This window comes from Gymnoscopelus braueri (assembly GCF_963280865.1).
Source record: "Gymnoscopelus braueri genome assembly, chromosome: 18".
NCBI classification, from domain to species: domain Eukaryota; kingdom Metazoa; phylum Chordata; class Actinopteri; order Myctophiformes; family Myctophidae; genus Gymnoscopelus; species Gymnoscopelus braueri.
The window spans coordinates 22,266,448-22,294,385 of NC_137618.1; the positions used below are offsets into that span (position 1 = coordinate 22,266,448).

At 42.6% G+C, this 27,938-nt stretch overlaps 2 protein-coding genes across 4 annotated transcripts in view; one reads left to right on the forward strand and one right to left on the reverse strand.

Annotated features, from left to right (window-relative positions):
* Positions 1–13,981, forward strand: part of uxs1 (UDP-glucuronate decarboxylase 1) — a 48,548-nt gene extending 34,567 nt beyond the window's left edge. For both annotated transcript variants that reach the window (XM_080457185.1, XM_080457186.1), the window contains 6 exons: positions 992–1,111; positions 2,887–2,930; positions 11,561–11,621; positions 12,015–12,072; positions 12,707–12,810; positions 13,089–13,981. In XM_080457185.1, the coding sequence (XP_080313311.1) occupies positions 992–1,111; positions 2,887–2,930; positions 11,561–11,621; positions 12,015–12,072; positions 12,707–12,810; positions 13,089–13,220 (519 nt within the window). In that variant the 3' untranslated portion in view covers positions 13,221–13,981. The remainder of the gene's footprint in view (positions 1–991; positions 1,112–2,886; positions 2,931–11,560; positions 11,622–12,014; positions 12,073–12,706; positions 12,811–13,088) is intronic.
* A 133-nt stretch (positions 13,982–14,114) lies between these two features.
* Positions 14,115–20,499, reverse strand: ecrg4a (ECRG4 augurin precursor a). 2 transcript variants are annotated; one of them, XM_080412398.1, is made up of 4 exons: positions 20,354–20,499; positions 16,473–16,520; positions 16,198–16,361; positions 14,115–14,939 (listed from the first exon to the last, which is right to left on the reverse strand). In XM_080412398.1, exons 1-4 carry the CDS (start codon positions 20,412–20,414, stop codon positions 14,790–14,792), a joined length of 423 nt encoding a protein of 140 aa, XP_080268524.1. In that variant the 5' UTR covers positions 20,415–20,499; the 3' UTR covers positions 14,115–14,789. The 2 variants fall into 2 exon arrangements, with proteins under 2 accessions (XP_080268524.1, XP_080268523.1); XM_080412397.1 differs by having other exon boundaries at positions 16,198–16,367.
* Positions 20,500–27,938: the final 7,439 nt, after the last annotated feature.

Here is a 27,938-nt window from a genome sequence, read left to right on the forward strand (position 1 = left end):
GTTGTGGATCTGCCTGTAGATCTGCTATTTTCAGTGCGAGACATGAGGTCCTCCTTTTTTTTTTTGTTCAAGGTTTTTTTATTTTATATTTTCACATACAGGTCTATAACAAATGGCATACAAAAACAGTGAATGTATGTTACCCCTCCCACCCCCCCAAAGTTCCCGCTCCGAAAGAGCCACAACCCTGGTATCTCATTGTACCATTAAAACAAAGGACAATACAAACAAATAAGACACAATTGCAATGTATGAGGTCCTCCTTTGAATAAGTCTCATACGAAACCGATTGTAAAATAGATTTATTTTCCTTAATTCAAAGACATTTTATATCTGGGCTTTTATATCATTACACTTGCCAGGTGGCTATTTTCTTTTGAGTTGGTTGAGCCTAATCTTTCAAATATCTACTCAGTAAACATGTGTTGGAAATGAGCGTATTGAATGTTTACTCAAAGAGAGAGAGAGAACAATAAAGCTTTCCCAATTCCTCCTAATCAAACGCACATATACTTTCTGCAAATATTCTCCTTGGACAATGATGGTATCAGCGCCTGCTGCTGTTGTGTGTTTTGCCTTATGAGGAGAAGAAGAGTGTTTACAGTATTATGTGGATGAGGATACTTTGAGGACTGCTAAGAGATTTTCTTTGTTTGGTGTCTCCGGTCAACTCCAGATGGCAGATTAATGTTTTTATGCTGGACAGAAGTGTTGTAGTTATATTTGTCAATAAAAGATTATAAGGGGGTGCTTCACTTTGAAAATCCCTGTCCTAGACTGTTCATTAAATTTGTAGTTCATTAAAAAATATATAATTGTGACCACAGTGAAAGCAATTTCTGATAGTATCTTTAGTTATAAGATCAACTTTTATTGATCCCGGAAGGAAATTCAAGTTTCTAATGTTTTCTTAGTAACTGCCCAATTGCTTTTTGCTAATAAATTGCTGTTTATTATTGTTGTTGTTAAATTCTAGCTTCTTTGCCCACAGGAAGGGGTGGAGGTGCGAGTGGCACGAATATTCAACACATTTGGCTCACGAATGCATATGAACGATGGACGTGTTGTCAGCAACTTCATCTTGCAGGCACTACAGGCAGAACCTCTCACGGTATGTTTTGTGAGTGCGAGTATTCCATTAAAGGCGGTGTAAGTGATATATATTGATTGATTGATTGAATACTTTATTAGTCAGAAATGTAAACGGCACGAGGTACAGTCGGACATTTAGGCTAAAAGGATTACACAAAAAAAGTCCTGTGGACTTGTTTCCATTGTGGTCCTATGTATTAAATTCATCAACTTAGCATAAAAATCTGCCTAGCGCAACACGTCGCCTCAAGCAGCGCAGCCAGGTGCTCTGAGCCTTTGATTAGACATCGGTCTGTTATTGAGCTCATCGGTCATTATCCAGAAATAACACACAGCTGAATTCAGCGATTGACCAATCCGAATCAAGCATTCAACCAAGCCATGTAATAAATTGTATTAGCATACTCTACTCATACTCTACCATACAGATTGGACAAAAATATATTTTTTTTCAACAAAAAAAACTACATAGTTTAAATAAATGTATTCCGATGCTCACTGCTATAGATTTGCTCAGTAATAGGGATCTCCCTGTCTCTTTAGTAAACAGAAAATAGACCCCTGTTACTGAACAAACACTCGACACTATCAAGAAGGAGTACACCATTCAAAGTAATTGAGCGACAGAAAAGAACATGGCGGCCGCCGGCCGCTTATATTCGGTTCCTCAAGCTATATAGTAATAATTGCTATTGGAATTGGAGCTGTAACTTTACCCAAATGTATCCACATAGATCCTATTCAACTTCACATTGTCTTGAAGTTTGTGTGCATACACTTGTATGTATCCACTTCAACTTCACATTTTCTTGAAGTTTGTGTGCATACATACACGTTTGACGTTTAGAATTATTATTATTATTATTATCTGGTGTTTCATTTAGTTTTATTAATCTATAATAATTTGTCTAGTAATGTTATACAGAATATATAACATGCAACAAGTTGCAACTTTTCCCCTCTAGTCACATCCTGTAACGGTTTGGCCGAATGCAAAATGGTCCTGGGTGCCAGCCAGGTGTTTCACCTGACAGAATGTTCAATTAACCAGCCTAACCAGCCATAAGGCTGTGCAAGAAGTGTTTGTGGTTAACACCACCCTCTTCCCTACACACCCTATAAATCCCCACTGTAACACACACACACACACACACACAATAATTTGCAGACACCAGAGATTTCCGTTCAACGTAACTGACTAATAAAGTTATAGGTTATTTGTCACAGTTCAGTTTCACACACAGTTCCTGTTAGGTAGGTCTAGTTTCACACACAGTTCCCGTTAGGTAGGTCTAAGCCCACAACCATTTCCCACATAGACCGACGGGTCCCCATAAACCTGCACGGTACCAGGTTGTAAGAAAAAAAGTCCTGCCCTGAAAGTGTGTTGGTTAAATCCACACTCCTCCGAGGTTTTACTCCCGACGATCTTAACGATCCCCTGAGTAAATGCGTCCTCTCAGTGTGATCCTCCAATGAACCTGTATCCTCGGCTCCGAGCAACCCGGTCCATGCGACCGAGTTGCGGGACCGAGAGACGCCAACTCTACTCAGGCAGGTAGAGTGACGTCATTCCATTCATAAAAGTCTGTGCGGCTGGGCAACGTCATCACGTGAATGAACTGAATTCACACATAATCAGTGGGCTGTAGTGGCAATGCCCCGCTAATCGCCACAATCCACTCTTCTGAAGAGTTAAGCTCTGACTGAATATAGAACACGATAGATAGGCCTTGTCATTGCATGTCCTAATATAATATATACAGTAATGCAATCGCTCTCTTCTTCTTGTAGGTATATGGTTCAGGATCACAGACGAGAGCATTTCAGTATGTAAGGTAAGTCCCTTTATTTTAGCTACACAAAATATATTTTAAACTTATATTTAACTCTAAGGGGCTACAACAAATAGAAAAGAGTGTGGTCTAGCCAACACCAACTCGGGACTCCTGAATCGCTGCCTTCCACACCCTCCTGTCTAGCATCAGGGTCTTGAGACAGTGTTGTTAGCTCTGCTGTAGCGCCGCAGTGCATCTACGTAGGTGGTGCGCCTCTTTCCTTTCCCGGCTGGACCCTGGGTTTCCTTTCCTGGCTGTACCCTGGTTTTCCTGTCCTGGCTGTACCCTGGGTTGGCTCTCACAGTGTCAATTTGCTTGCCACCAGTTCTGGGTGCCTGATACAGTGCCCAGCCAGCCTTGTCCTTCTCTCTCTGACCTTGTCTATGACCCGTGGTAGGTCCCCGTAGAGGTCCACATTTCTGATTTGGTTGTGCCCATGTGACCATTCGTAGCATTCTTTTGTAGACTCCAATCCAGGGCCCTTTCCTGTTGTCCATGGCTCTGCCCCATACAGCAGTACTGACTCCACTGTAGCTACAAACAGCCGCTTCTTGAGGTCTTCTCCCATGTCAGATTTCCTCACACTCCTCATCCCATGCAGGGCATTCCAGGCAAGTGCCCTCCGGACCTGTTTTGTTGAAGCAGTCCAGCCCAGTTATGCATACTTGGTGGCGATAATGGAAAATGTTTCTATGAGAGAAACCCTGCACTATGTTGATACCATCAAATTCAGCATTATTAACACATTCACTGCCAGGGGCTTTCTAATGCTGGCAGGTAGCTTCTGCCAGCATTTTTAAGCATTCTGACAATTTTTTCAAGAACCACAGAATATTTATCTCAAGTATGATCAGTCCATCAGTCCCTGATGGTTGCTAATCACGGAGGAAATCACTGTACACACAAAATAAAATCATTGTGACTTCCCGTTCTCTTGTTATACCCAGTTGAAAATGGCATGTTTCGCCAAAAATACATAGTAAAACACAGGAGCCGAGATACAGGATTTTAAAGTAATAAGTTAACCAGGAAGTGAATGGAGCAGTAAATCTTCGGATCCCGTTATCTTGGGTTCTGGACGTTCCAATGGCAGTGAATGTGTTAAACCAGGGACCCAACATAAATTTCAATCTTTCTGTTTTCAATATTGACATTGCTATGGGTCACATAGACGCAAATACTGAGCAAGAGTTAAAGCATTTAGATACAAGTGACCTGCTCCTCTGTAGTCGGTGGCATCTAATGCCAAAAAGGGTTGGATAGAGCTCACTGAAAGCAAATATGTGTGTGTGTATAATGTATATGTATATATTGTATATGTCACAGGGAAATTGGCATTCCAGGGAAATTGAAAGAGGAGCGCTTGCTTTTAGGCGCAGGGCTTCGGCGCGAGGCGGGGCTTTTCTTTTTTTCTTTTTTTTACGTGAGGCTCGCGAGGAGGAGGAGGCGCGAGTCGGGGCTTTGATACGAGGCGGCGCGAGGAGGAGGAGGAGGAGGAGGAGGAGGCGGCGCTAGGCGGGGCTTTGATACGAGGCGGCGCGGGGAGGAGGAGGCGCGAGGCGGGGCTTTGATGCGACGCGCGGACCTGGCTTTTGTTGTTCCCCCCCCGCCCACACAGCAACCAGGAAGCTACGCTAGGGGAACGCTGAACACGCGTTCACACGCACACGTGATAATAGTTATTGTCCATGACGGAGGTGCGCCGACTCAGCAGAGCTTGAGGCCGAGGAGACGCGCCCGAGCGCCTCCAGGCACGAGTGCCCGCGCAGACCGGCCGAATGCGTACACATGCACACACGCATGTGCACGCGTGAGGCTTCATTGCCCTCTAGCGTTGGTTCTACAGAATTGCCTGGGTGGGTGGTAAAAACAAGTGCTCCTTTTTCAATTTCCCTGGAATGCCAATTTCCCTGTAACATATATACTGTATATATATTTATACATATACATTATATCTCAACGAATCAACATGAAAAATTCTAATCGATTTTTTTATAATCGACAAAATCAAGTTGTCTGACTAACCACTTAAGCCCTATTTTATACGTTTGTATCCCTAGACGGATGTAGAGTATACGTAGCTGTTGATAACAGTCATAATGTCATCACTCATCAGGCAGGACAACTTCCCTCCAACAGCCTGAATCTCTCTCTCATACTTTACGTTTTCTTTTTTGCGTGTGTGTGTGTGTGTGTGTCAAAACATTGCAAGGCAACTCCCATACGCATAGATGTTTTGACAGCATGTCTCTCCCCTGATGCGGACTCGTATAGGCAGGGACAGATCCTCCTTTGGTGTTTGATGGGATTATCAGTGCTTTTCTAGTAATTGAGTTCAATTCAAAGGCAGGGAGGCAGCTTGTTGATTCGAAAATTAGAAGAATTTGCATGCAAACCCTGCCACTGTGTGGCAGGTTCATGGATTTAATAACAGTTGTTATTGGCAATCGATGAGCGTGAATGGTCATGTGGCGTGAGTACAAGTGCATGTTTGAATTTGCATTGACAGAAAGCACCATGATGTGGACTTTGAATACCAACATGTACGCAGAAATTCACACATTTCTGCCTCATCCTCGGAGTCTCCGTCTATCACTATCACTGGCATCTTGGTCTGATATTGTGCAGGCACAATAAGCTGCAGGCACAAGCTGCTCTCCTTGAAGCTCCCCTATCTTGTCAAAGCAAACCTTTCAAATGGAGTCCTGTGTAATTTCAATTAGTGCCGCATAAACAACAGAAAGCCAGCCTCAAACTTGAACTTGACTTAAAATGACTTGACTGATCTCACTTGATGATTTCCTGTATTTCTGAGTCTTTTCTCACAACATCTTTTGGAAGTCTCCAGTCACCTTCGAGCCTGGTAAACCATCCCGGTCGCGTGAATTCACATTATCATGTGTCCTCTGCAGACCGGTCTGGCCCCAATGCTGGGTGGGCAGTTTGCCGAAACCAAAAAGTGGAAGAGAATTCACACGACGTGGATGGTTTACCAGGCTAGTCACCTTCACCTCTCTGCCAGACTTTAACCACTTAAACCCTATATTATTGTTAAAACAGACCTAAGTTACAACTCTACTTGGACCATTTTTTTCCGTCTTCACCAAATCCCTTCTCCAAAAATAGCCGATCTACAAGCTCACAACTTGTTGCACTCTCCCACTCTGCAGCGCACATCACATATCCTGTACAATTTTCTGTGACATCATGACTTCAGTTTTCTGATGTATCAGTTTGCTTCCTGAAAGTAATTTTCACTAGTTCTCCAGAAGCAAAGGCTTTTATATTCTCTTAGGAGCCTTGTCACCTGCTAGCATGAACTCCCAGAGCCAGTGAGAAATCTCAAGACAATTTAGCAGGAGAAAGACGTGATTGGGTACCAAGGTACAGCTTGACCTCACCTAATATTGTTGGATCTACGTACTTACTTTCAGAAAATAAGTATCTACCTACTTACTTTCCCCCTCGCAGGGGGGTATTTTCCACCTTTTGATTCACAATTGATTGCTTTGACAATGGAGTGAAAACAGAACTTCTAGTTCTCACTCATTTCTTTTGTATCACCATGTTCCACCTATGTTTATCCTATGTCTAATCTCCGTTCCCTCTAACCAGGATATATTTACAATAGTTGTTTTGCCCCATGGCCCAGAATAATTCAACTTTGATCTCTTTGAGATCAAGCTTTGAATAGAGCAAGATCATAAGCACTGGGACTTTTCCCCTAATTGCACCAGTATTTAGCTATCAGTTTAGCTGCTCATCTCCTTTCTCCTTTCAAGCATTTTGAGAGTTTCTATCTAATGTGATTAATTCCCACAAACAAGTTTCTCATCATCCAATTTGGAAAAATGGCATCTCAGCAAATTGCATTAATTGCAAGGACCCCATTAGCACAAACTTTATGGAGCTCTTTCAACCTTATACAATTCTGGATGTTTTTTCTTTAGATTAAATTGTCTTTTTTCTTTTGTATAGTAATGTCATCAAGTACAAGGACAATCTTTTCTTTAAGGGCCCTTGAGGTGGATGGATGGTTGCCATGTTGGGGGAATTGTCTGTGAATTGGTCAAGGTGAATCAGTGCATTGATGTGAGATAAAAGGCCATGGTGTGGTGTTCTTCTGGGGACCTGTCCAAACCAATACGCCAATCGTGGTTGAGTCCACTCTCACTATGTATTGTCACCACTCTCCTGTCAAACCATCTTATTTAACCGTCCTCCCTGTCAGTGTTTGTATTTAGGTGAGCTGCTTTACATTACACCCCGCCTGACAACGGGTACAAAGTACAACATGGCAACTTGTTCATGCAAATGAACATAAGATGTCATGTTGTCAATCGGCATCACAGGCTGTCCATTCTGGCTCCGGTTTTCCTTTTCCAAGTCTTTTTTTTTTCTTTTAGGCTTGGAGAATTGCTGTCAGGAACAAACACCCCATGTCCCCCAACCCCACCATTAACTTATTGTATCAACCATAGACAGAGGTAGAGGTCGTGCAGTGAATGCTGGCTGCGGTTTTATCACTGGAAAACAGAGTTCGCCTCCACTGCGTTCCTTTCAAAGCCCCTTTGTTATGTCGAGCTGCTGTGGCATCGGCACCCTCTGTGCTCACAACAGTGAGCTGCATCTGTGCGGCTGTAAGATCTACGCAGCCTGCGGGGGGGGGGGGTAAATTATGGGCATATTACTAGCCTCACGTAGCCAGACTATATCACTGCGTGGATATGAGTCTGGTGCTTCTATGAGGACGTTTTTTTTCCAAGAGGGGCGGGATCAAAACAATGGTCTCTGGACGCAATTGGTTAGACCTACAACCAACTACCAATCACAGTCTCCCATATTTGAATACTGGGCCCTGATTGGTCACCCCAGACTTCTGGAGCAGGAAATGGATTCACAACGGAGCGGTGCCAGAACCAAATCGCCGAGTGCATTTTTTTTTTGCACTGGCAGATTCGTCAGGTCCCAGGCTACACTTACACAGCAATAGCCAATCAGATTGCATTGTATTGGATGTCTTTTTCTTTTTTTCTCTCTCTCAAATTGTCTATTCAAACAACTCAATAAAAATTGCTCAGTGGTTTCAAAAAGTGTTTGTGTGTATGTGCATTCATGTGCTACACACACACACACACACACACACACACACACACACACACACACACACACACACACACACACACACACACACACACAGTACTCTAATATGGCTTATTCAATATAAACAGCCCAACCTATCGGACTGGCCCTCAGTGTCCACTGATCTTGTGACTATGTTAGTAGCTGTAGGCTCAGCTAAATGGCTCCCTGCTGTATTGTGGCATCGCTGAATTTGGAGCGCTGAACCCAGGCAGGCTGGCCCCAGCTCTCTGACCCCCCCCCCGGAGCCACAGAGAAGGGTAAGAAGCTTAGAAAAGACTTGATCTGGATCCCAGCACCCCGTGAACCCAGATTAGGCTCACCCAGCCCAAGCAGCCTATAGGGCATTATGGGCCAGATTAACATTTAGGCCATAGCCAGCTTCATAATTTATTTATTTGTCTTTGGGGTTTACCTGATGACATTGTGAACCATAAGAGAGAGAGAGGAGAGAAAGTGGATGTGACCACTTCATGGCAGATTTAATTTGATTCATGAAATGTTTGCATGATCAGATTATGTTGTAAGGTGTACTTAATGAACGTTTCTCTTCTTTTTTCCTGTACAATTTGATCGAGCCACAGCACAGATTCAGATGCGTGTTTGGAAATGTTGGAAGGCATTAGGTAACATGGCTTCCTCTTAGAGTTAGCTTATTCTTTCTGCAAAATCGCTCTTTTTGTACACCACCAGTGTACAACAAAGTATAACACAGGGTTAAGTGTTAGTCAGACTAATCAATGTAGTTGATTCACATTTTTTCATGTTGAGTCATTGAAATACAAGGGGGAAAAAAACTTGCTTCTCAATTATTCCGTTATAAGTCGGTTGGTTGTAAATATATTGGTTCTAAATATCGGTTTTGATATATTTTTCCCAGCTATGTAATACCATACTCTATTCATACTAATCTGCAGCATGAATAGCTGACTGGACCAGAGACAGTGGGCCCGATTCACTAAGCTGTTTAGGCCTATATTTTGAAAGTAAAGGAATTTACGCAACTTCCCACGTTATGAGTGTGATTCATCAATAATTTTGTCCGTGAATTTTTACGAAGGCACGCTCTTTCTCACGTCTGCTCGGAGGCAGGCTTACATGGGACCGAAGCTTGCGTATGTCATTAGAATGCCTTATTCTTCTTGCTAAATCAATTACAATGGTGCCAAACCTCAAATGAAATACGTATGTGCCCAACATTTGTCAACACATATAAAAAGAAAATATATATTGCCTAAACAATCTATGCTTGTATGCATATTATAGACATGATGCAAATTCAACCGATTCTTAAAATGTTTCAGTTTAGAGCCAAGTTATTAGATCCCTCGCCGTGTTTTCCGTGTGGCCACAGTTTCACCTATTGGACTTTCATCATGCCAACTCCTTTGTCACGCTATTCATTTATAATATTATTGACCACATTACATAAACGCATGTCTTACTATCTGACGAGGAAGGATGGATGAAATCTAGCTGTGTCCAGAACCGATCCATTCCCCATTCCGACGTAGGACAGTGATATATTAATCCAAAATATGAATTTCCCCTCAGTAATCAATAAGCTCTGGTCCATAATCAGATAGCAGCGTTTCACTTCCAGTATGCCCTGCTGTATTATTTCCAGCATCATCTTTTTACCTCCGTAAAGGTGAGCTCCCTCAGAGTTTGTGTTGAAGTGTGCTTGAGCAAGACGCTGAACCCCTAATTGCACCCGATGAGGAGGTTGGTGCCTTGCATGGTTTCCTCCGCCATCGATGTATGAATGTGTGTGTGTGAATGGGTGAAATGTAATGCACAATCATTGTAAAGCGCCTTGGATAAAGGCGCTATATAAATGCACCATTTATCACCATTTGTGCAGAATGTGTGTACATGTAGTGGACCTACATTATATTTTACTGTATGTCTTTTCCAAGCTTCGAGCACTGAGCAGATTATTTTGATGAACAGAGACACTGTTGACAATTTGAAATCATTTGTGGACATTTCGATGCTTTAACACATACAATATACAGATACACATATTTTTGATAAACGGCAGCTGTTTTAACTTTTCTCTTTAAACATCTAGAAACCGGTGTCAGCAGTTTGTGCCTTGCCTTTACAGTAGGTTAATGACAGAAATAGTACATGCTGATGTATTTAAACATGACATTTTTAAGACATGGACATACATTATGCATGTATTTTGAAGTGGCCAGTGCATTTGCAGTGCCTTCAATCAAATACATTATGTACAGTAATAAATTGTGCACAAATGTAGTCGGCCAGGCCACGTTTGAGGTGGGGATATTTCTCACCAAATGTTAGTGATAATACTGGATGAGTGACGTGCTGTGTTGAGAATGTGATTTAAGTAATAATTATACTGCTGCTTTTTCCTTTCTCAACCTGTCCAGCTAAATGGTAAGGCCAAGTTGCAGCAATGGTCTCATTGGCTCAGTATGCATGCTCATGTGCGTACAGTAGGTAGATAAGTACACGTGTTTGCAAACATTAGACAGACCCATGCGTTTTTATTGTAAGACTAACATAATGGGTCAGAGGGCTTCTGAAAGGGATAACGGGTCAGAGGGCTTCTGAAAGGGGAATGATGCTCTGGAGTGCCTCGCGGCAACAATTGTCTCTTCCTGAAATCACTAGTCTCTCATACAGCCCAGGGGAATTCTTTATTCCCTGCTGAAGAGGATGTTGTTGTTACGTTCCACTCGTTTCTCACAGTGTGACAAAACAGCATTGAGACTGGGTCACAGCAGCCACTGTATACCGGCTGAAAAGGTTGCTATTAGCATAGTGTTCATATGTTATACACGTGCACAAATGCAGTTGGTAAAAGGTGTCTAAGTCTGGTTCATGTATACAACCATACAGCATGACATCGCTCGACAGAACAAGAACAGATTTTGTAACTGAAAAACTGAAAGTCGCTTTTGTCATGTGACAAAGTGTAAAATAGCCCATGCGTTGTGGTTCTTGGCTATTTTCGGGCAAGAGATTTGGTCTAGATGGGGAGTGGAACCAGTATAGAGCTCTTGGGCTCTAAATGATTAATAAGTCCTCTGATCCTTCCCGGCTTCTCTCTGCATGTCGAACACATACTGTACCTACATTAACACATTGATTGCCTAGAACGAGTTAACTCGTTTTTAGAATCCATCACTTGATTGCCAAGATCGAGTTAACTCGTTTTTAGTAAAAAAAAAATATATATATTTTTTTATTTTATTTTTTGACCCAAAGACCAAGGAGATATGATTTTTCGAAGATTTAGACTCCTATCCACTTCCTTGTTAACTTAAAACAAAAAAAATCTGTATCTCGGCTCCTGAGTACTCTTTTTTTGTTCAATGTAAAAACCCCTGGCAATAAACTGCAAAAAATCTGAAATAATTCTGGCTGTCAATGTGTTAAGCTACAGACAGTGAAGGGAAAATTAATCAACATCACACAATGTCCCTCTTTTTTTCTCCTCTGTTCCGCTGCAGTGATCTGGTGAACGGCCTGGTGTTGTTGATGAACAGTAACATCAGCAGCCCTGTCAACCTGGTGAGCACATTCTTCTGCATGTGGTCCTTCAATGCCAGTGGTTCTCAAACTTCTTAATTTCAAGGACCCCCAGTTTGGAATTCATTAGGCCACGCCACCCCATAACTCCAAGAGTGTACAAATGGAACCAAACGCTTACCATTTGGTTCCATTTGTTCACCCTCGGAGTTAAAGACCTGTAAGGGTCCATTTGGTTTTTATTAACTATCAACAATTTAGCTGGGGACCCCTGGTAACCCCCTCAAGGACCCCTGGAGGTCCCCGGACCCAACTTTGAGAACCACTGCTTCGGACTGTCTAATTCTGTACTGGTTAATCCTGGGCAGTCCAGCATGCGTCATCTGTACCTGTTTGTTATTGATCGGATCCAGGCTCATGAAATTCTATTCACAGGGGAATCCAGAAGAACACACCATATTGGAGTTTGCCCAACTCATCAAAAGTCTTGTCGGTAAGGGTCAAGAGCTTCTTTCCTCTCCAACCCCCCACGTTCCAATCATTCCTGCTTTGCCTATATTCCTGCCACTTCTTTATCGATTAATGTCCATCCGCCCATATCTTTTTCCCCCTATGCCTTTGGTTCTCAAACATTTTCATGTCAAATTGATATGTATTTGGCCACCGACCCCCATCTTAAAAGATTTTGTGCCAGGGACCCCCATAAGAGAAGATTTGTGTTGTTAAAAACTATTCAAAATTGTTCAGTTTTTCAGATTTTTTCAAAAGTCCACAATGTGTTGCAAGTATAAAATAGGATTAATTAAATAAAAATATGTTGGTTGGGACCTCCTGGAACCCCCTCAAAGACCCCTGCAGGTCACTTTGAGAACCACTGTCCTATCCTCACATACATTCTATCTTATCATCTATCTCATTGAACTCTCTCCTTCAGCTACTCAGTTTATGTCATCTGACCATTAGCTGTATCTGTGTGAAGTGCAGCATGGTGTGTGTGTTGTTACTCAATGCTATCAAAAGTGTTGATCTAAGAGTTATGAGTCTAATTAGTGTTAACAATGGCTCTCTCTTCCTTCTATTTATTTTGTGCCTGCATGCAACATATGCACGCACGTGCACACACACAGTAAGCCAAAGTCAGATCCAGTTCCTTCCAGAGGCCCAAGACGACCCACAAAGGCGACGACCTGACATACGTAAAGCCAAGATGCTACTGGGTTGGGAACCTGTGGTATGTGCATAATAATGACAATGTTTGGACTTGACAGAAAATTATTTATGTTGATATTATGGTAGCTCTGTACTGTATGTTGAATAGATTTAGACATGCTATAGAGTAAGCTGAGCCTACTGAAGTTTTGTGCACTGATCACTGTCTCACCAATAAGAAGCCGGTTGTGAGTTGTCTTTCATAATTAATCTTGCTGTAACAGTATACCTGTAGCTTCACAGAAGCTGTGAAATCAGTGTGGCTGTGTAATTTATCTTTGTGTTCTGTTGTGTTAACAGGTGCCCCTGGAGGAGGGCTTGAATAAAACTATTCAGTATTTCAGTAGAGAGCTGGAGCACCAGGCCAACAATCAGTACATCCCCAAACCCAAAGCGGCCCGTATGAAGAAAGGACGACCCAGACACAACTGAGGTCAGCTTTGCCACCATTAAAGACTCCTGCAGCAGTGAAGGAATGTAGGACTCTTGACTCTTGAAGGGCAATTCTGCGGAATAAAAGAAGTGCACTCTGAGAAATCTGTGTATTTCAAGACGCAGAGATAATGTCTTGAGTCCCTGAGACAGCGCCTGCTCATTGGCGTCGCTGTTTTGCTGGCGTTTTTTTTTTTCTTCACAGGGAGCCACAGAATAAGGGCTTCCCTCCCAGGGACTTAAAAGCCACACGGATGCACCGTGGCCCTCAGAGTCCTGGAATTAAAGACGAGAAACACAGGGTACCCACGTTTGGGTATTCTTTTGTGAATTTACGCTTTTGCTATTTAAAATGTTGCATTGGGAAAAGTGTTTACGCTCGCAGTGTGTGCCAGTGTTTTGTTTTGTTTCATTTGGTTGTTTTAATGATTTCACGCTGTTGTGTCTCTGAGGGACTACCTAACCGTGACTACAGAAGACCGTTTTTTTGCCAGAGGGAACGTTGTACCTTCTCTCTCTGTCTTTGAGGTGCATCAAACACTAGTGTCTTGCAGCATGCTGCAGGATTGGACAACGCTGTGACACCTCAAGCACCTGCAGAGGAAGACTGTTAACTGGATCATTGCATTTGTTTGAAGAAATCACCAATCCCATGGTCCTCTGTGAAAGATAAAATGTCAAAACGGTGAATCTTATAATCAGTTTCAGGTGAAAATGCTATTTTAATAAAACATTTCCAATATATATATTATTATTTTTCTTTTTGCTTTCTCCAGTTGTGTGTGTGTGTGTGTGTGTGTGTGTGTGTGTGTGTGTGTGTAGGCTTGACATTTTGAATCCCAGGTGTCATTGTTAAGTTAATCTGTTCGTGAGGTGCAGTGCAATGAGACGGTGGAGCCCTAAGTCTTTTTATTTACAAGAATCCTTTGTTGGAACACTCAGCAAACACAGGAATTTTAACAGCGTTACATACTGTACACACGCAGGCACTGATTTAGAGTTAGTAATAGAGTTGAGAGACAAAGGTGTTGTAGGGCAAAACATTGGCATTTTAATTTGTTCTCTTTGATGTACATGTGCGTGTTGGTTGGACAGAACGGAATGATGCATGCTACAATAGAGATCTATAAATGTCACTGACTAACAATGGTACTGCTCACTCAGTAAGTAACAGGGAAACACTTTTTTTTCACACGGGAGAGCAATTGAGGCACCTAGTAAATTAATTTTACAATGAGAGGTGAGCAGGCAGGTCGGGAGGCGTGGGTTATCCCTTACTGCAAACTGTTAAAATCAATCTCACTGATGGAGCAACCAGCGGGCCTAACCCAGTGAAACTAGAATTTTTGCTCACCTCATGCACACACCCGCCCACTGCCAGAGTTGAAATGTGTTGGAACTTTTTTCTACACGACGCACAGAAACACACACAGGAGTGCAGTGCGACTCCGCAGATCCAAGCGAGTACACTGAAAATACCTTAAGACTGAGAAGAGGCACTGTCATAACGCATCTTTCAGACCTCACAGCAGGGACAGTCTGTGTGTGTGTGTGACTGAGGGATGGAAGTTAGTAGTAGTCGTAGTTAACATCAGCTCCGTGTCTGTAGGAGCTGACATCTCGTGGAGCGATGGGGGCGTTCTCATCATAGTGGTGCTGACGGCCTTGGTCATTGGCGCGTGCATGATCCATCCAGTAGGCCAGGTCAGTCTCCAGCCTCTGATAATGGTGGGGGGGGGCACAAACACATGACCTCATTAGTAAACTCAACCCTCAAAGGAAAGACAAGCATGAAAGGCCAACATCATTTAAAGGCCATAGCTGTCAATTTCAGCAGGGAGGCAATGGCAAATGGCGTCACACTCCAGATCCATGGGGGCCTTTGATTAAATCCTGCTGGCTGAAGCCACAAGTGCTGTTGAGTGTGGGACACACTCTTCCATTACTCACTCAGTCCCTCTTTCTCTTCTCTTGTCGCCCTGCCTGTCCCCTCCATTTCCTGCTGTCCCTTGTGAATTCCTCAGCTCTGCTGTTTTGAACCACTGATATGTCCAAAGACCGAAAGACTGTAGGCTTTGGTTTTGGTTCCAAGGCCTTTTTTGTGTGTTTTTCCTAATAAATTTGTTTTTAATTGTTTTTATGATCAGATCAAAAAACCCTGTTTTCTTCTAAAGCTAGTCCATTTGACAGTTGCATCAATTGATACATTACAGAGGAGAAACCACTCTGTCTGCATCTGTAATGTAAAAAACACTAAATATGCAACTGAACTTTCAAGGCAACGTATTGACACAGAACAGTTTGGTTTACCATGTACACTGACTCTTGTGGTAAGAGCCTCACTGCAGATGGAGTGACTTGATCATCCTAGCAATTACAGATGATCTTGCTTGGACATTACTTAAGGACAGTAAGAAAGAGCTTGTTTGAAAACATTGCATTCAACCAATTGCCAAATTCTGCATTAATCTAACATTTTTGTTCTAATTGTGTTCCAAGGGTGCAAAACCTAAAGGAATATTTGTGTTTGTATAGACTTCAGGGATGAAAAACAAATGTTTCATTGGTCAATACATTTGCACATATCCTCTGCATGTATCCCATCCTAACTATTAGGAGCAGGGCAGCTACTGAACAGTATCTGGGGAGCAATTATTGGTTCAAGGTCTTGCCCAAGGATACTTTGACACAAACTCAGGAGACAGAAACCAGGTGACCACTCTACCTCCTGAGCCTTATCAGTATTCCTTTTAATAGCATTATATAAATAAATAAATAAAAATCTTATCACATTCAATATTATTGTTCTTGTTGTGTTGCTGTTAGCACAGTCTTGCAGATCTTGCCAACATTTCGCTGATTGTACCTGTATAATTGTGACAAATAAACCCTCTTGATTCTTGAGCCACTCCAGCGCCTTTGACAGACCTTCACAGAGCGTATACTGTATTACCCCCAGACCATCCCGTTTACTCACCTGCTCATCAAAGCCCATGTACATAAACTGCCTAATCCACTGTTGTACATCTGGTCTGCTGCGATCCCAAACGTTCCTTTTGCTTCTGCTCAGCTTTGCCAGAAACTCTTTAGCCTTGGAGGGAGTGACCGCTACAGCAGACTTTGAAGGAGCATTCCCAGCATCTGCCACATTAGGACAAAGCGGACAAAAGCACATGAAATGTGTGCAAAAGGATTTACAACATTGCACTAAGCCTGTGAATGCAAGAAGTATATGTACTGTTTGAGCGTTACCATCTCTCTTCCTCAAGATCTTGAGCAGGCTGCTTTCACTGGAAACGTCTGTCAATAGAGAGTTAATGAGGACAGACTGTCATGTTTCGTTGAGACAAATTACAAGACCAGGTTCATCCGCTTCATTATGTAATAAATCCAGTCAGCTGAAACCCTAATAGAAGATGCACACAACATAATTATACAGTATAATTTAGTGTCATTGTTTCAGTGTTTGACAAAATGTGAGCCTACATACAGTATACAAAACAATTTCTACTCATAGAGGATGTAGAAATTCTAAATGGCTCTATATTCTCTCCTTTTGGTCTTGACTAAAGACTAGCATGTAGGGTTTTTTTGTGTGCTATTTGTTAGATCATTTTACCCAAATGTGAGGGTAGATTACCAAATGTCTTTATTCCATGCATGTCAAATTGTATTATGATTTTGAGTTTCATTGGGTGGAAGTCAAGTACACAATCATACCCATAGACACAGTATGCACACTATCTTCTTGGTGTTCATCCAAACTAAACATTGGGTTTGTGTCATCAGTCAATTCTCACTTTGCTACCAGTATGAAGAGGGGCATTACTTCATTTTCTATAGTAACTGACCACACTGACAAATGAATAGGCAAATCTGTTGACATCTAAAAGCCAGCAGATGTGTAAAATGTACAATTCGCTTGATGTTACCAAAATGTAAAAAATCTTGTTTTATTATTGATGAGTTTGTGGGTATTGATTGTGCCTGAATGCCTTTCATCCATTTATCCTGTACATGGCTTCATAAAACTGGGCATTTGGCCCCATCCTAAAATGTGAAATCTGAAACTGCGCAGTTTCCAGTGCAGCTCTGTTGATGTGAATGTGCTCTCTGTAGCTGCCTGTAGATGGCGCATGTACACAGTAGAGCCAGCCGCCTACTGGCCAAAATGGCAGCAGGCAGAGGAACGATCTGACTTTTAATCCAAGTAATAAAAATAAATTATGATAGTTGAAAGCATGCCTATTGAACGTCCCAACCCATGACTTGCTTTTGTGCAAGGTTTGGAGATCATTGCACTAACTGGTGTGCCGTGAACACTGGAGGCCTTGCGGATTCTAATACTAAGAGAAGATACCCCGGAGGATACACACACACACAGAGAGTGCAATTATGTTTTAATGTTACACATGGAGGTATTTAGAGGAAATTGTTTGCAGGTCTCTCTCCCAGTAAATAAAGAACAGTGCAACAACAAAAACAGAACTTTTACCGCTTTCTTTTTTAATCAAGTAGGCCTGTCTCAGCTGCGTATGAAATTACATTTACATCTGACTAAAGTCACACTTTACAGATTTGTACCTTCCCAATTTTCTGTCCACGTGTTACCTTGTCTTGTCAAACCACTTTACTACTTTGTGTGTGTGTGTGCGTGCGTGCGTGCGTGCGTGCGTGCGCGTGCGTGCATGCATGAGAGAGAGAGCAGTCAGAGAACTGTTACTGCATTACCTGCAGCTGCCTAGCCAAGAGCCAACCCACAGACGGGTGAGTAATTACAGGAAAAAACAACAAAGTGTCTTAGTAAGGTATTTGGCCACCACAAGCTGCCAAAACAGCTTCAGTGTGCCTTGGCATAGATTGTACAAGTCTCTGGAACTCTTGTGGAGGGATGGAACACCATTCTAACAAAAGATATTCCCTGATTTCCCTCATTTGGTGTTTTGATGATGTTGGTGAAGAGTTCTAAATCGCCCATATAGGTGTTCAATTGTGTTGATATACAGTATGGTGACTTTGAAGGCTATAGCAATAGATTTACATCATTCTCATACCCATTAAATAATGTTATGACCCCCTGTGCCCTGCGGATGGGGGTATGGTCATCCTGGGAGAGACCACTCCCATCAGGCTAGATGTTTCTTCACAGGGGTAAAGTGGACCACCAAGAATAACTTTGTATTGGGCTTCCGCTTCCTGGGCAAGGAAGCTTTTGTTCCTGGGGGACAGCTGGAAATTTCCGCTGCGTCACAGAAGGGGGCGTTCAGTAGGCCAATGAGAGGCAGGTGGGGGCGGGACAACTAGATTCTGACAAGTCCTGGAAAAGACGCGCTGTGATTGGCCAGTGCCCGTTCCCCCCATTTCCGGGGGGGACGGGCACTGGCCAATCACAGCACGTATGGCGGCCACCATACCAAACAGGTCGCTCCAACGAACTGCAGAGGCCAATGAGGTATCTAGGTTTCTATATCTATGGACCAAAACCCCGGTTTCCTTGCGCACGGGTCCACCATATTCACCTGTTTCCTAGGCTGTGTGTTTTCCACTTCCTGTCGATTTGATCCAATGAAATCCAATGAAACTGGTCAGATGACCAATGATATCCAATGAAATCGACAGGAAGTGGAAAACACACAGCTTAGGAAACAGGTGAATAGCCTCTCCCAGAGCCAAGTGAAAGAGTAAAAAACAGCAGAGGGCGCTGTTTTTCCTTTTTATTTGGCGATGGGTTCCCAGATTGGGGTTAGGGTTAGTATCAAGTCACTGAATCTGTGCTTTTGACCGAGGTGGCATCATGGAAGCTCTGCTGGATTTGAGGCTAAATAGGAAGTCATCAGCATGCAGTTCCCATTAATGGCCCAGCAAATGTCGCTATATCACCTCCTGCAGGCTCCACAAGATTTACTAACAAGAATTTACTCTCAATACAAGTGAACAAGGTTTTGACTTTTGACTTTACAATCGCTAGTTTAAAGTCTTTTTTAAATCATCATGATAAGCGTTTAGTAAATGATGGTCCCATTCATTTTATAAAGTAGGGTATGCTTCTAGGGCTTCTAATGAGTGAAGACCCGTCCCCGCTGCGGTTGCAGCCAATAGCAGTCGTTTCCGGTTTCTTTTCGGGACCGGAAGTTCAAAGATGGCGGATTTGAATTCTCAGAGAAAGTGGCTTCAAAATGGGTCTGTAGAAACTAATGGGGCTCCCTTCGTCCATATTTTTTACGTTATGTTTTGACCACAATTTCCAACCCTACTTACAAATGTCTTTTCTATTGATCAGGCTCTGTGCATGTCTGTAGTTCCCTTTTCCAGAAGGTGGCATTCCCGTTTCATGTTCCAAGTCAGTTTCTCATAGGTTCATTATGATTGGCTCAGCAGATTTGAAGCAGAAACACACGGTTCAAATCTGCTGTTGAGCCAATCAAATGATGCTATGAGAAAATACCCAGAACAGGAAACGGGAATGCCACCTTCTGGAAAAGGGAACTAAAGTCATGCACAAAGCCGATTGAAACAAAATTGAGCAGTCCTTGTGCCTGAAGCTCCTGCCAACTGTGCCGCAATAACAAACCTTCTTTTATAGTCACTTAGATCTTTTTACTTTGCTATCTTGATCCAAAATGGTGAATGGTGAAAGATGAACTGAGCATGCTCTGCTCATCATTTGTATACATGCCACAGAGCCTAATATGATGTTAATTTCTTAATTATATCATGTAGTCCACCTGTATGGAAGCATCAGCCTTTGTTTCTCCACTCATTTATTCAGGGTTTTCTTAATCTGTCACCCGTCTATTTCTCCGTACTAACACTACAGTATAGTATTCACTCTGTTCTCATAACAGCACAGGGTTTAATTTCTCAACTATTATTTCAAAGTATCTCTATGCTGTAGGAAATGTGCCACTGCCAGGGCACCTAAAAGAAGTTTTACACACTAACCTGCCTGTAACATCTGGAATTCTAAATTGTGATTCCATGAAAGCCTAAAATGTAAAGCCCAGTGTAGAAATGGCAGTGTTTGTTACTGATGTCTGAGATGAGTGATACCACAGAAAAGTGTAAAACAGAGTAACGGCAACAGCAACAACAACAACAACAAAATACAAGACATAAAAAGTGCTGTGTCTCACCTCTGAGAGCCAACAGTGCCAGCAATACAGAAAGCCCCAATAAGAGCTGCCGAGTGGCCATCGTGTTCCGCTCAGCCTTTGGTACCGACCCGCTAATAGAAGCAACAACACAACACTGATGTAGAACTGAGAGGGAGAGAGGGGGCGGGAAGCCAGATGCAAGTGGAAACTGGCCCATGGCGATGGAATGTCGTCTACCTCCCAGCCTACAACCTTTCTCCCTCCTAAGAGAATGTTCATGTGTACTTTTTGTAGTTTTCCATCTCAGAGGCAGCAGTGATGGAAGATTTGGGTTTGCTGTCTATACTGGTTTTAACATGCAGTTCATCCATATGTTGTTGTTAGTTTTTAATCTGATAACCTGATTCGTTTTGTGGGCTGGACTTGTGGGCTCAGTTGTTCAACCCTTCTTCTCCTGATTGATAATTGATAATACATTTTTATGTCACTGAATGTGGCAGTTGTGAAATCCAATAGGTCTAGGAAATGCAATCTGGCTTTTTAACTTTGGTTAGGTTTAGAAGCTCCCACATGTGTAAGCCACAAGGCTACTGGCATTAGATTGCTAAATACTGTTTCTTATTCGCCCGAACAATCAAGCATATATGAACAATCTGGCCAGAGAAATGGAAAATAAGCTTGGCTGGGAAATGCTAATCCCATCCCACCACCTGCTCGCTCCCAACTGCCTGTGTGGGGTCAGAGGCAGCCTGTGTTAAACATTGCCAAGGACATTGTTACAGGTCACTTAACAGCTTTTACACATACACATGTTTATAACCAGTGGCGGCCTGTCTAGTGCGCTGCACCACCTCTCCCAAACCTAGATCCTCCTTGAATAAATATTACTTTAAAATATATTCTATATATATTTTTTAAATGGTCAAACCAACAAGGTCAATATTATATAGTTAATGACTAGTGTAAAATGTTTTACCACATGCTTGTTGGAGCTCATTTGAAATCCTCTAGGAAAGTATTCTGAACTCACAGTTTTTTTGAAAACTTTTGAAAGACAGTTTCCCAACAAGATGAGTGGTGTGCTGGAGAACGCTGTACCCCACCTGTCCAAGACTCTTCTCCCTCCTGGCTCAAACCTGGCTCAAACTCCCCATTGCAGACAGTTAGAACTGCAGACTCACTCCCATTCTCTGCCATAATCTGAAGACTCACCTCTTCAGACTCAGCCTCAGCCCTCAGCACTTCACTCTCCCCGTACCCCTTCACTCAGTATTTCCACCATAACCAGTTGTCTCCCCGTACCCCTTCACTCAGTATTTAGGCCTACACCATAACCAGCTGACATTAGTATCTACAAAGTGGGCTGTGGCTGGTCGACTAACACAGTGGTTCTCAACCTGTGGGTCGGGACCCCCAGATGGGGATTTGGGGGGGGTCCCCAGATGACAGTGAAGTGACAATTTAAGTAACCTTTTTAATACCAAATTAAAAGTGAAAAGAAGAAAGCAACAGAAAAAAAAGACTCCATCAAAATTAATCAATAAACTATACAAGAAACTGGTCAAACATTGACCAAATTGCCAAATAATATAGGAAAGAAGCAACAAAATGTTTATGAAAATAGACGAGCTACAAGATCACAGATCTGAGCTTGTAGATCTGCTATTAATCTGTGGAACCGGGTAAAACTACATTTCATGCTTCAACTCCTACAATTGTAAATGCTTATCAGGGTGGGGGTCCCCTGTTCAAATATGATTATTTTGTGTTAAAACTGCCTAATTTTTTTTGGTCAGCTTTGATCAAGGCCATGCTAACGAAAATTAACGCGTTAGCATCGTCTATTTAAATAAGGGTTTAAAGGTTCTGTGAAGCAGTTTATAACATGGTAAAGCAAACGATTTTATGCTCAAATAACCTGGTGAGTTGGTGAATACAGTGGATTCGTTTTTAGATCGATCTGGGATTGTATAATTGTGTACTGGGCTGTCTGCAGCTTGGGCTTAAAGCTAACAACAGTCCATGTTAGACAAATGTAATGATTCATAAATATACTCACTGATCACTATCATGCTCCTTAGAGTGTTTAGCTTAGTTTAAGGGTCTGATTTGTTGAAAATAGCTGATCAACAAGCTTGTAGATCAGCTATTTTCAAATAGCTGATGTATATATACATGAGCCATTATATTTTATAACAGAGTGAAGGAAACTCTTTCAATCTACACTCCGTTTCGGAGTGTAGATTGAAAGAGTTTCCTTCACTCTGTTATAAAATATAATGCCTCATTTTGTCCATTTCAATGTCATTAATTCACAGACTAGTTCTCCAAACTGAATTATTTTAAACAAAGCTGTTAAATGTTGGTGGTTAATAATAGGAGTTGGAGTTTCATCTGAACTGAACCAAACCAACACCTGGAGTCTATTAATCACTGCTCACCAGGCCTAGAGCCCCCACACACACACACACACACACACACACACACACACACACACACACACACACACACACACACACACACACACACACACACACACACACACACACACACACACACACACACACACACACACACACACACACACACACACACACACACACACACACACACACACACACACACACACACGGATGACTATACTTGTGAGGACATCAGCATGTGCGGGTGGCAAATGCCACTTTTAATATGTTTCACAAGGCCACACAGGTCACCCCACAGGTAATAGTTGATGTTCTTCCTCCTTGCACACTCAATTGCTGCCTCCATCTCCAGGCCCCTCTTCATGTCAGCTGTTTGTACGGTGCCCCTGAGAATTCTCACAGCAGAATTGCTTGCTGAAATCAGCCCCCTAACATGGCACGCCTCTCGGAACCTGGAGGTAGTGGTGGAACAGTTAATATAATCACAGGTCACAATGTGATGCGTGATGCCATATGAGCTTGTAGATCAGCTATTTGTGTTATTGTTGTGCAAATTTTGAACTTTGAAATTTTCAAGGCCAAAATACAAAAGAGCAAGTCAAAAGCACAAAGAGACATGTGAAGAAAGTGGCTAATAGATGGGGTAGTGGTCTGAAGGACAGACTCTCAGCACAGAGGTTCCATGTTCAAATCCCAGTCGTCTCATACTTCAATGTTGTAGTACTTTGAAATTTTCAAGACCAAAATACAGAAAAGCAAGACAAAGGCATGAAGAGATATGTAAAGGGAGTGACTGAGAGATCGTGTAGTTGTCTGAAGGTCGGACTCTCAGCACAGAGGTTCCATGTTCAAATCCCAGTCGTCCCATACTTCAAAGTTGTAGTACTTTGAAATTTTCAAGGCCAAAATACAAAAAAGCAAGTCAAATGCACGAAGAGACACCTACTGAGGGCCCAAAGCTGCGTTGGCGCAGTGGTGTGGTGTGCTTGATCGGTTGCCTCTGCTACAGACAGTTGGCAGGTTCAAGTCCCATGCCATCAACGTACTGGAGGACCATTGGGGGGACTGTGTCCCTCCCCTGTTTCCTGATAGTTAAAGGTGGGGGGTTATGTCTGAAAGAACTCTGCCCAGCTAAGGTTTTACAGAAGGACACTCCAACTAATTCAGGTGCCATCGAGGTGCCCCGAGTGCCTCTGAGGTGTTTTCGGTGACCTCCGTGTTTTTGGTGTTTTCAGTGCTTTCAGTGATTATCCACCAGATGGCCCTGTTCGCAAACCAGCGGTACCATACAAGTCCTTCAGAGGCACCAAGGCAGCAAAACCATGTGATCCCCAAACACCCTGCTGAGCTTCCACGGAAGCAGTCAGGGGTGTGATGGGTTCACGGGACCTAAAATGTATTTCTGTAAAACCTTAGCTGGGCAGAGTTCTTTCACACATAACCCCCCACCTTTAACTATCAGGAAACAGGGGAGGGACGCAGTCCCCCCGATGGTCCTCCAGTACGTTGATGGCATGGGACTTGAACCTGCCAACTGTCTGTAGCAGAGGCAACCGATCAAGCACACTACACCACTGCGCCAACGCACCTTTGGGCCCTCAGCAGGCGTCTCTTCGTGCTTTTGACTTGCTTTTTTGTATTTTGGCCTTGAAAATTTCAAAGTACTACAACTTTGAAGTATGGGACGACTGGGGTTTGAACATGGAACCTCTGTGCTGAGAGTCCGACCTTCAGACCACTACACCATCTCTCAGTCACTCCTGTCACATATCTCTTTGTGACTTTGACTTGCTTTTCTGTATTTTGGCCTTGAAAATGTCAAAGTACTACAACTTTGAAGTATGGGACCATTGGTATTTGAACATGGAACCTCTGTGCTGAGAGTCCGATCTTCAGACCACTAAACCATCTCTCAGTCACTCCCTTCACACATCTCTTCGTGCGTTTGTTTTGCTTTTCTGTATTTTGGCCTTGAAAATTTCAAAGTACTACAACATTGAAGGATGAGACGACTGGGAATTGAACATGGAACCTCTGTGCTGAGTGTCCCACCTTTAGACCACTACCCCATCTCTCAGCCACTCCCTTCACATGTCTCTTTGTGTATTTGTCTTGCTTTTTTGTATTTTGGCCTTGAAAATGTCAAAGTACTACAACTTTGAAGTATGGGACGACGGGGATTTGAACATGGAACCTCTGTGCTGAGAGTCCCACCTTCAGAACACTACCCCATCTCTCAGCCACTCCCTTCACATGTCTCTTTGTGTATTTGTCTTGCTTTTTTGTATTTTGGCCTTGAAAACTTCAAAGTACTACAACTTTGAAGTATGGGACCATTGGTATTTGAACATGGAACCTCTGTGCTGAGAGTCCGATCTTCAGACCACTAAACCATCTCTCAGTCACTCCCTTCACACATCTCTTCGTGCGTTTGTTTTGCTTTTCTGTATTTTGGCCTTGAAAATTTCAAAGTACTACAACATTGAAGGATGAGACGACTGGGAATTGAACATGGAACCTCTGTGCTGAGTGTCCCACCTTTAGACCACTACCCCATCTCTCAGCCACTCCCTTCACATGTCTCTTTGTGTATTTGTCTTGCTTTTTTGTATTTTGGCCTTGAAAACTTCAAAGTACTACAACTTTGAAGTATGGGACCACTGGTGTTTGAACATGGAACCTCTGTACTGAGAGTCCGATCTTCAGACCACTAAACCACCTCTCAGTCACTCCCTTCACACATCTCTTCGTGCGTTTGTTTTGCTTTTCTGTATTTTGGCCTTGAAAATTTCAAAGTACTACAACATTGAAGGATGAGACGACTGGGAATTGAACATGGAACCTCTGTGCTGAGAGTCCCACCTTTAGCCCACTACCCCATCTCTCAGCCACTCCCTTCACATGTCTCTTTGTGTATTTGTCTTGCTTTTTTGTATTTTGGCCTTGAAAACTTCAAAGTACTACAACTTTGAAGTATGGGACCACTGGTATTTGAACATGGAACCTCTGTGCTGAGAGTCCGACCTTCAGACCACTAAACCATCTCTCAGTCACTCCCTTCACACATCTCTTCGTGCCTTTGTCTTGCTTTTCTGTATTTTGGCCTTGAAAATTTCAAAGTACTACAACATTAAAGTATGAGACGACTGGGATTTGAACATGGAACCTCTGTGCTGAGAGTCCGTCCTTCAGACCACTACCCCATCTCTTAGCCACTTTCTTAACATGTCTCTTAGTGCGTTTGACTTGCTTTTTGGCCTTGAAAATGTCAAAGTACTTTGAAGTATGGGACGACTGGGATTTGAACATGGAACCTCTGTGCTGAGAGTCCGTCCTTCAGACCACTACCCCATCTCTTAGCCACTTCCTGTTTTTGACTTGCTTTTTGTATTTTGGCCTTGACATTTTCAAAGTACAACAACTTTGAAGTATGGGACTTGAACATGGAACTTCTGTGCTGAGAGACTGACCTTCAGACCACTACCCCATCTCTCAGCCACTCCCTTCACATGTCTGTCTGTGCTTTTGACTTGCATTTTTGTATTTTCGCCTTGAAAATGTCAAAGTACAACAACTTTGAAGAATGGGACTACTGGGATTTGAACATGGAACCTCTGTGCTGACAGTCTGATCACTATCCCACTACACCATCTCTCACCGACTAACAGCAGCTGTCTCTTAGTACTGTTGAAGTGTTCTTTTATATGTCAGCCTTCAGTTTGTAAAGTTGAAAAGCAATGAACCATAGAAGGGCTGGGATTTGAACATGGAATCTCTGTGCTAAGAGTCCGACCTTTAGACCACTGCACCATCTCTCAGCACTCCCTTCACATGTGTCTTCGTGCTTTTGACTTGCTTTTATGTATTTTGGCCTTGAAAAATCTCTCATAATAAGTCTCTTCGTACTCTTGAAGTGTTTATATGTCAGCCTTCAGTTAGTAAAGTTGAAAAGCAATGAACCATAGAATGACTGGGATTTGAACATGGCATCTCCATGCTGAGAGTCTGATCTTCAGACCGCTACACCATCTCTCAGCCACTCCCATTATATGTCTCTTCGTACTCTTGAGGTGTTTATATGTCAGCCTTCAGTTAGTAAAGTTGAAAAGCAATGAACCATAGAATGACTGGGATTTGAACATGGAATCTTTGCACTGAGACACCATCTCTCAGCCACTCCCATCATATGTCTCTTGGTACTCTTGAAGTGTTTATATGTCAGCCTTCAGTTAGTAAAGTTGAAATACGTCAGCATATAGAGCTTCATCATGTAACTTTACTATTCTACCCCGAATTTGTCTTTTAGTGCATTTTAGTTATTTCTTTGTAGTTTAGCTGGCAAAACTTGACAACTTGACAAATCTGCTGAAAGACTGAGTATTACTACACCATTACTCAGTACTTTTGAAATTTATAATTTCACATTCAACTACAGTAGGTCTGGGACTTGAACATGGAAACCCAGTGCTGAGAGTTTGAGCATTAGTCTACTACACCATCACATGTTTAATGTATAGATGTAGTCTTCTAGCACTTTAAAGGTATCATGACATTCATTTTCACTTTTTTTATTTTCAATGTTTTATTTGGGGTTTTATGACCTCAATTACACCCAAAAAACCTTAACTTAGAACATTCAGTGGATTTTCTGTGGTCTGGGGTTTTCTGAATAATTAGGCTGAAAAGTAATCTGAGCTTGGCCCTTCGACAGTGAGGTCACAGTCGATTAATCCCGCCCACTCTCCTCCTCGCCCCTCCCCTCCCCTATCCTTTCCTTTGGGGGGGGGCGGAGCAAAGGCGATGATTGACAGGCAAAATCCCTCACCAGCGACACCCGCAGGCAAAGATTTCTTTTTTCATTGCAGTTGAAAAGGCTTTAGAAATGTGAGAGAAAAACACCTGCCATTGATCACTGGAATGGAATTTTCACTTACAACTTTTTGTACACGTTTGAAGGACCAGGACAAAGACTTTGAATGTGGTGTAAAAGTGAATGTCATGAAAGCTTTAAAGTGTTCTTTTGGACTGACCAGCAAAGCCCAGCTTCCCAGCTTGGCTTTGCTGGTCATTCCAGCCACAGCTAGTTACTTTACACCACTGTTGTTCTTTAAATCTAATTATTGTCTCCGCCAGGCCGAAAGTTATGGCGAGAGAGTATGTTTTGCCCCTTGTCCATCCGTCCGTCCGTCCGTCCGTCCGTC